Genomic DNA, 12,097 nt, shown 5'->3' on the forward strand with positions numbered 1-12,097 from the left:
AACGCGTTAAAGTCCCGGCCCTAATTATTATTGATATTATACTGTCTTCAAAACGAGCTCCATTTCCACCCACTACAACAGTAAAATCCTGCTATTCCATTATTATATGCCTCAGCAATGGTATCATTTTTTTCCTTTTAAAAAGGTCTTAAAAGTCATTACATTTGTTCTAAAGGTAAAAGTCCGGTACAGGAGAGAGGAGAATCTGTCTCTGAATCATAATCAGACAGATTAGTTTTAATGTTGAAAGTCATCAGAGATAAAAGAAGCTGGTGCAGACAACCCCAGCATGTCCATGTGGGCCCCACATGGGTTAAATGTTAATGTGGGCTACCATATTGTTTCAGCAACATGGGGCTCGCTAAATGGGCCCGATTTAAGGTCCATTCTGATCCTACTTAGACCCCATTGGGCAAACATATACATACATGTGTCTCACGTAGTTGGGCCCCACCTGAAACCCAGCCAGAACCCACTTGAAGCCCATATTTGCAGCCCAAATGTAACCCCTATGGGGCCCACATGGACATGCTGGCTGGGACAGAGTTCATTTATCAAAGATGCCGCTGAGATTTGTTGCGTATTTGAGCGATGTTTTCATTGGAGCTGGAGAAGTCTGCAGGGCTGAATATCAGACCTCAGTGTGATCCTGGATTAACTGTAGGAAGCTTTTATTTCCACCCAGGATGAAAAGATCCTCACTGCAGCTCAGCAGAGAGTAAAAACAGTGAGGATCAGCAGGTTTTTAGTGAGAGGTACAGAAGGGTATCATATGCATAACAATGACGGCGTGACATTAAACTGTGAAACGGTTCAATGAGGTAAAACATCCTTTCTCTTTTTGTTCTCCATGTTTATGAACGATCTGTGTTCCTCTGGTTCACTGAACATGTGAAACCTGAGAGGAAACATCATGAGGCCCCCGTGGACCAAAAGGGGGATAAAAAGGGGACTTCTCTTTTTCAGCAGCTGTCGGAGAAAACAACAATATGTAATTAAAAGAATAAAGAAATACAGTAACTGCTAAATGTTTAGAGAGCAGATTGTAATATTTTAAGTCAAGTCAGATGTATTTTTATATAGCACATTTAAAAATATCATTAGTTAACCAAAGTGCTGAACAATAAAAAATAAAAATAAAACATAAAAGCGCAGCAAAAAATATGAAGACTAGGGTGAGATAAAAAAAAACAAAGATTACTTTTTAATGAATAAAAGACAGGATTTTAAAAAACAGGCAGGGTGGGACATGCCGAACATGCAGAAGCGACTCCTTTAAATAGTATAAAATAGAATACGTTTATCATTGAACAGCAACTGTACAACAACATTTCAGTGCTTCTCCTTTCTGTAGCATATAAAACAACAAACAAACAGATAACTACCAATTTAAAAAAAGTGCAGGATAAAAAAAGATAAAGAACACAATCAACCATGAATCGAATGTAGAATAAATTAGTAATAATAAATGTATTGCACATTATATTGTATTGCACACACAAGCAGGAGATTATTAATTATTGCACGAATCACAAATTATTGCACAGTGTTATTTGATAGAGTTCAGTTCTTTAATTGCATTAAAAATGAACAAAAATTATCAGCCACCTTTTTCCTGCTGATTTTGACATTCATGAATATTATAATAATAATAACAATAATAATAATAATATTAAGACAATAATATTTTACATGTACAATCCTGCAAACTCACGGAGGGTGAAAAAGGTGACAAAATCTTTTAAATATCAGCTTAAAATGTGGATTTAGAGTCAATATTTAGCATTAGGATAAAGGGGGAAACTCACCCTAGAGTTAATGTAATCTTACTGCTACACAGGTAATGTCTGGGGAGGCATGCCACTCTGGATGAAAGTAGCAGAAACTCTAAATTGATTTATGGCACTCGATACTCATTTTCATTCCAGACGAATGAGTTTATGGTCAAGTTGGACCGTTAATCCTCAGCAGGTCTGTGTAAACTGCTGTTCTTCCTGCTATCAGCACCTGGACAGCAGCCATGCCACACGTTGGCAGAGGATCATAAATTATTTACTGCTAAAGGAATTTCATTTTTTGTCACATTGGGCCTGATTTACTAAAGGTCTGCGTGTGTAAAAACTTGAAGGTTTTATTGGGGGCTTTCTGCCTTTTATCTATATAGTAACTGGCAGAGAGGCCGATAGGAAACAGGAGGAGAGAGAGGGTGTAAGATAATTCCTTGGTAACTTAACTTAACTACCTTTTAAAGTAAGAGACCGAGAACAGAAGTATTGAACAGCCAAATGGGATATTTATTAAATATGCGTGGGACACGGCATACAATCGACAGAGACTGCAGCATAGGTCCCTGGCCGGATTCGAACCTGGCACGCTGCGATTATGTGGCACGTGCTCTAACCAATCGACCACCAGGGTGCTCCAAAACGTGTGCAAACATGACATCACCCACAAAAAAATTTGCAATCTGATCTACTAACGCAGCACACTTAGATAATACGCGCTGTACATTTAGTACTTTTGCAATAATGAATATGTAATATTAGTAGTTTACCGTAATGAATGTAATATTAGTAGTTTACCATAATGAATGTAATATCAGTAGTTTACCATAATGAATGTAATATCAGTAGTTTACCATAATGAATGTAATATGAGGCGTTTTAACCCCAGTGTGTAAAATACAGGGAGGAGAAAATGTAAATATGTTATTTAGCACTCGCATTGTGATTTACCAAACCTGAAGGTAATTTTTCTGACGCTAACTGCGTTTTTAAATAATAAATTTGAAAGGCAGGTATTAACCTGCTGTTACCATGTAGACGAGGAGACGGAGGCACAATGACACAATACACAGAGAACAGGTTTTTTTCTACCCGTGTTTTCTACCTGGTAATATTTGTTTTTGCTGTAACTCAATATGTTAGTTAACCTCTTCCAATAGAGCAGGAGGATCAAGCCACATACAGCCCAATTTGATCTCATGTGGGGCGGACCAGTAAAAAGATGGAAGGAAGGGAAAAGGGATTAGGAAGGAAGGGAAAGTGGAAAGGAAGAAAGGGAAAAGAAGACAGGGAGGAAAGATGGAAGGAATGACAGAAGGAAAAACGAAAGGGAGGAAGGAAAAAGGATTAGGAAGGAAAGAAAGAAGACAGGAAGGAAAGATGGAAGGAAGGAAGTAAGAAAGGAAGGAAGGAAGGAAGGACAGACAGATAGGAAGGAAAGTGGGCCGGATTGGACTCCTCGGCGTGCCGGTTCTGGCCCTGGGGCCGCATGTTTGACACCCCTGCACTAGAAGCTGTAATTCCATGGGATCACATTTCTGCTCGTCCAAACTCTCCATTAAGACACAAAACCCTCTATTAAACACTGCTGTCTGCACCTGTTGTTATTAGCACAGTTATTCTCAGTAGATGTAAAACACGCAATAACTAAACCTACAATCTGTTGCACTGCACACATAATTTAACACCCTTTATTTGGGCTCTTAGTAATACAGACACTGTGGTACTAGTTTGTACAACATGTTGTGACAGAAATAGTGGAATCAGATGTTGTGTAAAGGTTTGAGGCCAGAGGGTTTCTAAGTTATTCAACCATTCAGAGAGCAGGTATGACTGAGGGTATTGGCTCCTTAACTGGGCACGTTTAAGGCAAGCACCACACAGAGTCCGTTTACTGGTTCCCAAAATCTGAACTAACGTGTGTTTTGGTGTGTGTGTGTGTGTGTTAACAGGTCCTGTCCCGTGGTGGATCATCTTCTTGAGCTTCCTGGGCTCTCTGGTGATGTTTTTCCTGCTCGTGCTGCTCTCGCTGTACGTCTTCATTCGGTGCTTCAAGACCGTCAAGTCAACATTTTTCCCCTCCGGCCAGCTGCCCAAACACTTCCAGGAGGTACCAACACAACAATTTAAAATCCTTTTTTTATTAGTCATGTGATCAAAATCCTTAAAATCTAAAAGTATTGACTGTGAAAGTACTGCAATGAGTGATGTAGTATGCAGTATTACAGTAAAAGTACTGCAATGAGTGATGTAGTATGCAGTATTACAGTAAAAGTACTGCAGTATTATGAGTGATGTAGTATGCAGTATTACAGTAAAAGTACTGCAGTATTATGAGTGATGTAGTATGCAGTATTATAGTAAAAGTACTGCAGTATTATGAGTGATGTAGTATGCAGTATTACAGTAAAAGTAGTGCAATGAGTGATGTAGTATGCAGTATTACAGTAAAAGTACTGCAGTATTATGAGTGATGTAGTATGCAGTATTACAGTAAAAGTACTGCAGTATTATGAGTGATGTAGTATGCAGTATTACAGTAAAAGTAGTGGTTTGGTCCTCTGACTGATATATTATTATTATGACATCATTAGATTATTAATAGTGAAGCATCAGTGTTAGAGCAGCATGTTACTGTTGTAGCTGCTGGAGGTGGAGCTAGTTTACACTACTTTATATACAGTTAGCTAGTTTAGTCCAGTGGTTCCCAACCTAGGGGTGGGGCCCCTCCAAAGGGTCAGCAGATAAATGTGAGGGGTGGTGAGATGATTAATGGGAGAGGAAAGAAGAAAAAACTAAGTTCTGATACACACGTGTTTTTTTCTTTCTGGTGAGAAAAAGTATAACTAACCATGTCTAAATCATTTACAGTTCAGCATCAGTAATAGTAATTATTCGTCCCATTAAAGCTCAGAAATATTAACTTCCAGCAGAACAATCATCAGAGTCTCACCTCAGTCTCTCTTCTGTCCAGTATTTCTGTGACTCTCCAGGTTCGGACGTCCCTCGTCTTCTCACCCCGGATTCAGAAGGCGAGTTGCTGTGTCATAAAGTGACCATCTGTCCAGAGCCGGTGTTCCTGGAGATCCATGACCCCCCTCCCGAGGCCCTGCTGGAGCCTGAGTCCGGCCTGGAGCCAGATAGCAGGTCGGTACACGTGCGATGTTCATGTTTACATGTTTACGTTGAACGAGTGTGAGGCGCGATAGGAAGCTAAAGGAACTGCAGTCACAGAAGAAAGTAACTAAGACATTTAAATACCAAGATATGTGTTCACAACTGTGAGGTCCAATGGCTCAATGTTTAAAAACATAAAGATATAGATTTATAAAATAAAAAAATAAAAAAAGTAAAGATAAAGATGTTTAAAAATAAAGTTAAAGATGTTTAAAACGTATTAAAAAGAAGAAAAACATAAAAATATATATTTTTAAAAAGCTGTTGAAAATAAAGAGAAATATGTTTAAGAAATAGAGTTAAAGATGTTTAAAAGAAAATAAAGATGAAAATGTTTAAAACTTCTTAAAAAGAAGAAAAAAATAAAGATATTTAAACGTCTTAAAAGGATGATTAAAAAATAAAGATGAAAGATGATTGAAAATAATAGCAATAATAATTTGTGTGTGTGGGTGAGGGGGGCCTTAATAAATCATTACATTTTGTAAGGGATTTCTTTTATTTCTATGGTTGCATAAAGACCTTACAAAGAATCATTCTCCAGCTGATTATCACCTTTAATGTTTAACGTCATGATGAATAAATGACTTTACGTCCTCTCTGACGTTCACAGCGGCAGACACAGCCGTCAGGGCAGCAGCGGCAGCGGAGACTCCGGCGTTTACTCCACAGAGGGCGGCTCTGGCCAGCGGCACCCCAACAGCGCTCAGTCCTCCTCGGGAGCCGAAGACTCCTGGCAGGGCCCCATCAAACCGGACCAGGTGAAGATGCTGGACATGGCTCCAGATCTCAAGAGTCAACGTCCGATCGGAGACGAGTTCATCGTAGACGTGTGTGTCTGAAAGCAGAACGGAGGGGAAAAAAAAGACTTTAGATTTTAGAAGCTGTAACATGAGGTTTGTAGAAAATGTGCAGCATGCCTTTTTTTTTTTTCCTGCTGTCACTGTTAGGAGAGGAAGGAATCATCATGTCTGCTATAAAACTGAATTACTAGTATGGAGAAAAAAAGGACCAAAACTAAAACCATCTACTGTGATGCCACTCAGTGTCTCCAGGAAGCAGGAAGTTCTGTTAATGCTGATTTTAAATGCGTGGTACATTCCTGAACGTGACTGACAGGATACGATTTTATCTGTGTGGCACTCTGAACTAATCGTGGTTTTTAAAAGTCAAATCATTCCATCGTTTTAAAAACCAAACTCACTCCAGAGCTCGACGTCGACACCACCGATTGTTCTGTTAAAGCTCTGCTGTGGTTTCAGAGAGGAAAACAGGAGGAACACACACAGCATGTCTCAACACTGTTATATAACTTACTTAACGACCTATAACCTGGAGCGTCGAGCAGTTTTAGGGGCGCAGGTGATCGTTCTGGTCGGGAAGGCTCCAGTGTATTTGTTTAAAATGTGCTCCCTGTTACAGGATCTTGATTTAATACGATCTGCTGAAAGGTGCCAAAATTGATCTTGTCTCAGAATCTGCGGGAGATTTAAAACGCCTAAATAAAATAAAACCAGTTCGAACAATTAAATAAAGTGGAATGAAATTCAAGTTACTATTCATATGTATTTCCTTTGTATTTATGCATTTATTGTGTCATAATTAAATTAAAAGGATTATTATTTACAATTATCAGAGGTGTGAGCTACTAATACCAAATACTAGTCATTAGTTTATTTTTATTTTTTTTAAGAAAATAAAGGAGAGTCACCCATTAACGAGTAGTATTCTAAATATACTGACACACTGAAGCAGAACTGGACCCTTCCCGACCCGATAAGACCCAATATAACCTGGACCTGACCTAACTCCGGTCCTGTGTTGCCCTCCCCTGTAAAAACTGTTAAAACCGCAGGTCACATGACCCGCTGAGACCCATTTAGTGCCAAAAAAACGACCATGACCATGAGACAGTGACTAAAATATGAGACATCAGGATGTTTGTTTTTTCCAATCAGACAGAGGAAGCATTAAGTCCACCTGATACAGGATGGACCTGACTGGATTCCTCGGTCATTGTTTAAACTGGTTCGTGGCTGCCGGCCAAAAAACTGTGAGAGGCTTTGGTGTCAAACTTGTTGAGCGTTGTGTCTTTTGTTCTTTCGGAAACTAACACGCTTGGTCTTACCCGTTAAACTGATACTGATACAGTTACGGATACTTTACTGTAGCTGTGTGGCATGAGAACCTTATAATAGTTGGAGTATGTGCTTTTAAGCTATAGATTTTTTTTCTTTTGAGTACATTTTGTAGCTTTTCTTTCTAAAGCCCCACCTCATATTTCATGTTCAAAGACTCACGTGGGCCTTTTGAATACTTGTCTGGAGCAACACCTCCCACCACTGAGGTTTTAGAGAGTACAAACATCTGAAAATGACCTTTATGTTAACATAGATGTCATTATGAAAAAGAAAAAAAAAAAAGACTCAAAGCGGATAATATGAAAAACAGTAAGGAAAAAGATTAAATGTCAACAGGGTTAAAAAAACAAAAAACCATTAGAAACTTAAAATAATCTTAAATACTGCAATAGGTAATGTGTCTTGAGCTGTCGGGAGGCGTCTAATGTCTATAAAGTAAAAGTAGAATTAGAGTCTCATAATGGACGAGCGTCATTTTTAGCATCAACTTTTTAAAAAATTGGTACATCCATCCATCCATTTATAATCTGCCACTAATCAAGAGTCCATTCACATTAATTTAATTGTTTTTGTCAGGAACAAATGTTTTATATTGGAAAATACTGAAAGAAATATGATATAATTATAGTAAATTACCGTCCCCGCTGGTTTCCCATCTTTCTCTCATACTTCGGCTGATATGATGGTGAAAGTTACGTTCTGTGTGGTCATAAAATGGCGTTGAAGAGTTTTAAAAATCTCCCTCCAGTCGAAAATATGTTCTTCTTCAATTGTACTCGTGTAACTACGAGCAGGATTCGTTATATCACAACTATCCTGCAGCCAATCGTGGAATATTTACAATTAAGGAGAATTTCTTATGAGCTAATCAACTTTGTTTTCCATGGATGTATTATAAGTGCTGATAGGGCAACGCTGCTCAGCCTATCAGCAGATTTCCCCCAGTGATCACTCGTGGTATTGCAGCTAAAAAAATCCCCTTGCGGCCCCAAAAATAATTTTCCCCCATAGACCATCATTGTAAAAGAGACTGAACTGCAATAAAATGTGAATTATGACTCTTTTTTATTATACATTTTTGATTCGTGGAGGTTTTTTATATTTGTAAAACTTTCCTCGAGCCTAAAAAAGCGATTTAAAACCTTGAGGAACACTATTGAGCATGTGCAGTAAGCCGAATAACTTAGAAGCTAGAAACTTGGCTTATACTGGCTGAATAATTCTTACAGGAATGAATAGGCGCTATTTTTGGTCCAGTGTCCAGCTCTTATAATATATCCATGCTCTCGCTTTGAAGAGGATCCTTAAATTTAACTCCGATATCCTGCTGCTGTGTTATATTTTCATGTTTGTAAGTCCTCCTCCGTGTCTGCACGGTGTCAAAGAACCAACATAACCTGCTCCCTCCATACTTGTGAACGCTTCTTCATCCAATCATGAAAATACTGTGTGTACATATATATACAATATACTGTTGTTGCTGTTTTTAGGCAGTGCTGGTCGTTGCCAGTCAAGTGTAAAACCTAGTCACATACATATTTTTAATATGGTTAATCATTTTTGCTTAAAAAAATAAAAAATAATAATAATAATAATGTGTTCGTTAGAAAAACTGTAAATGGAGAAATCTACTGACTGTTGGGTAATATTATGATAATAAAGTAATAGCTTGATAGATGTAACATCACATAGAAAACACATCTCTGTCTATCCAATGGAAAAAACTTATAATGATGTAATAATAATAATAATATACCTTCTGTGCATAAAGTACCAGTAAATTCGCCCTGCAGTTTTAAAAAAAAAACACCTAAAAAAAATTATAATAATGATAATGAAAAAAACCTGTCTACACAGCGCACAGTCTAAAATAAACCCACAGACATTACTTCAGCAGAGTTGGTGTATGTCGGTAATATTACAGAGAAATATTAGTAACAAGGTAATGAGTCAAAAAAACAAAAGGCAATAATAAAGAAACACATCTACAGATAATAAAGAGGCTACTAACTAAAACTACATTAAAGGACCAGTGTGTAGGATTTAGTGACATCTAGTGGTAAGCTGTGAAACTACAACGAAAAATACAAAAGTCCCTCTCAAGAGTCAGTGTTAAGTTTTTCCGTTCTGGGCAACTGTAGAAACAAATTAAAACATATTTTTTTATGTTTTAATTTGTTGTTTCTAAAGTTGCCCAGAATGGCAACATAATAAATCATATTTGATATATGATTAAAAACAAATTAAAAACATACTTAATGTAATATTATATTACATTTCTGCCAATTCTGCATTCTGATAGATGCCACTAAACTCAACAGACTGCACCTTTAATTATATTAAATGTAATGTGAAGGTAGCCTTTTTAGTTTCTGTGTAATAATCATTCATTAAAGCTTGAAAATACAAAATGTATTGTTTATACTTTAATTTCATGTTAATATTGATTAAACCAAACAACAAATGATGACCTGAACACTCTTCTAATAATATCTAGATATACACATTGTGAACGCCAAGCTATTACCTGTTATTACTGTACTAATTACCATGATATTACTTTATTATTACCCCTTTATTATCAGAATATTACCTGATTATTACTGAGCTGGAGTGTAAAGTGCTTCTGAAATTCTTCATGCAGCTTCTGTGTCAAAAAACACAAGAAAGGAAACAGTTAAAAATATGTTTATCTGTCTTTTTTTAATCATTGTAAAACCATCAATATGAATTTGAAATTTGAATTTGAAAAGTTAATGTTTTCTTTATAGTTATTGTGTGTGTTTCTGAAAGAAGGTTTTATTTTATTGACCTTGTTATTCTTCCATTTATGATTCTTATAGAATCTTGATACATGATATTAGTTTTTGTTTTATTTTGACTTATTTTAATTTGTATCAAAGATGTTTTCTTCATGTTTTTGTTGGAGTTTATTTGTCTATATTGTGTATGGATTATTTTACTGTCTTGTCTATTGTCTGTATGCATCATTATATTCATCAGAATCTGAAGCTTTAAGCCTTTTTGTGTGTGTGTGTGTGTGTGTGTGTGTGTGTCTGTGTGTGTGTGTGTGTGTGTGTGTGTGTGTGTGTGTGTGTGTGTGTGTGTGTGTGTGTGTGTGTGTGTGTGTGTGTGTGTGTGTGTGTGTGTGTGTGTGTGTGTGTGTGTGTGTGTGTGTGTGTATTTCTGCTCTGTGTATTTTATTAAATGACTTTCATCTGCTTTATAACAACAAATACAAAACGCCTTTTTCCTGAATCTGCAACGAGTGTCGAGGCAACGACTGTGGCACAAATGTACACATTTTTTTAAAAAGAATAAATGACGCTGATCTGGACGTGAAATAAGATGGAGGGAAAAAATCCAAGTGAATAAAAATGAATTGAAAGCATAAAAAGCCCAGTTTTCAGAAACCTGACAGCTGCTGCCTCGATGTCCTGCCCGTCACTGTTTGTGGAAGTTGTAAATATTGTGAAGCTCTCTCTGTGTGTAACCAATTCATCATGTGCAGCAGCAGCAGCAGTCGTGTTAATGGACAATCATTCAAATTAAATAAAGAAATAATAACCCGATGATGAAGTTTGATGTTGAGATATCTTTACTACACACACACACACACACTACTTTCCAGACTGTCCCTGCTGGTTTTCCGTCATTCAAACTGAATATTTTAAGTTTGGACTTTTGCTCAGATAAAGCAATAACACAACAATAATAATAATAATGATATGATATATATCTATGTTTCAACGTTACAGTGTTTTTAGTGCCAAAGTCTTCTTGTTAGTATACTTCCACCACAGCTCAACAGGGAAACATTAGGAGGGAATTTGATGCTAAAAAGACTGTAAATGTGGTAGAGCAGGAGGAATGATTACAGCAAGAAAAACTGCTTTAATGTTTATTTGAGCTCCTGACTGTTGGTTTAAGTCCAAGTCCTCAGTAATTATGATTATATATCACTGCACAGGCTGGTATCCCTTTATCTGTCCTGCCGTCTCCTCCAAGTCATTATGAAAGTGAAATAAAAAGCACAATAACGTCTCTTTCATTTCTCTGAAGATGAAATAAGACATTCAGTTGCAGTTAATCCTCATATACATTCATATTCGGGCATATCACAGTATCTCCTAATTATTAGTCTCTATACATAATTTAGGAAACCTCAAATCATTCATGAATTCAGTCATTAATAATTTGGTGAATAATCCTTAATGAAGCTTTCAGAGTTTATTCTTTATTCTAGTTTTTACACTTTTTGTTGATGGAGAAAAAATATTTACAATCACACGATATAATGATCCAATGCTATATAACACTGTAGAACATAATGTTTCAATGAATTATATTAAATGTGATTAAATTGTGCATTGTTTAAAAAAAATGTGATCAGTAAATCAAACTTTATTTATATAGCAGCGTTCATACAGGTTGATGTAGTTCAAAGTGCTTCACAGTTGATTGACAAGCTGATAACCATTTTTTGTATATTCTGTAAAACCATCACATTTCTAGCTAAAAGAAACGTTTAAGGTGTTTTCTTCTCCCAAATAGGGTCAAATTAGAGCAACTTTGAACAGTATGTGAAGTTAAAGTCTCACTGCTGAGGATCAAACCAGGTGATTTAACACCTCTGGATGATAAAGACAATAAATCGAAAACCCCCTGTAGTTTACTACACATTTCATTTCATATTATCACAGTTACAATGAGATAATGAATTTTATGACATCAGAGACATAAAATATGACGTGTGAAACTCAGACGGTTATGTATTGTGTGTGATCGGCTCTGAAGTTCAAAGTTCACATTAACATTAACGATTTACAGCCATAAATCACAGAGGACGTTTTTCCACTGCAGCATGACTGTCTGCAGAGGAATGTGGGACATAATCCTCCCATCAGAAATATAACTGGTGATAAATGTCTCCCTCTACTGTCAAACTGGAGTCACTGACTTCATTACAATTTTGAGGTATCATACTTCACTTAT

The 12,097-nt window shown here is 36.7% G+C and overlaps 1 protein-coding gene across 1 annotated transcript in view; it reads left to right on the top strand.

The window, feature by feature from the left end:
* Positions 1 to 10,674, top strand: part of il10rb (interleukin 10 receptor, beta) — a 30,359-nt gene extending 19,685 nt beyond the window's left edge. Inside the window, exons 6-8 of the mRNA XM_062431870.1 lie at positions 3,737 to 3,894; positions 4,759 to 4,931; positions 5,575 to 10,674. Coding sequence (XP_062287854.1) covers positions 3,737 to 3,894; positions 4,759 to 4,931; positions 5,575 to 5,803 — 560 coding nt within the window. The 3' untranslated portion in view covers positions 5,804 to 10,674. The remainder of the gene's footprint in view (positions 1 to 3,736; positions 3,895 to 4,758; positions 4,932 to 5,574) is intronic.
* The last annotated feature ends 1,423 nt before the right edge of the window (positions 10,675 to 12,097 follow it).

The sequence above is a fragment of the Scomber scombrus genome, chromosome 13 (genome assembly GCF_963691925.1).
Source record: "Scomber scombrus chromosome 13, fScoSco1.1, whole genome shotgun sequence".
Taxonomy (NCBI): Eukaryota; Metazoa; Chordata; class Actinopteri; order Scombriformes; family Scombridae; genus Scomber; species Scomber scombrus.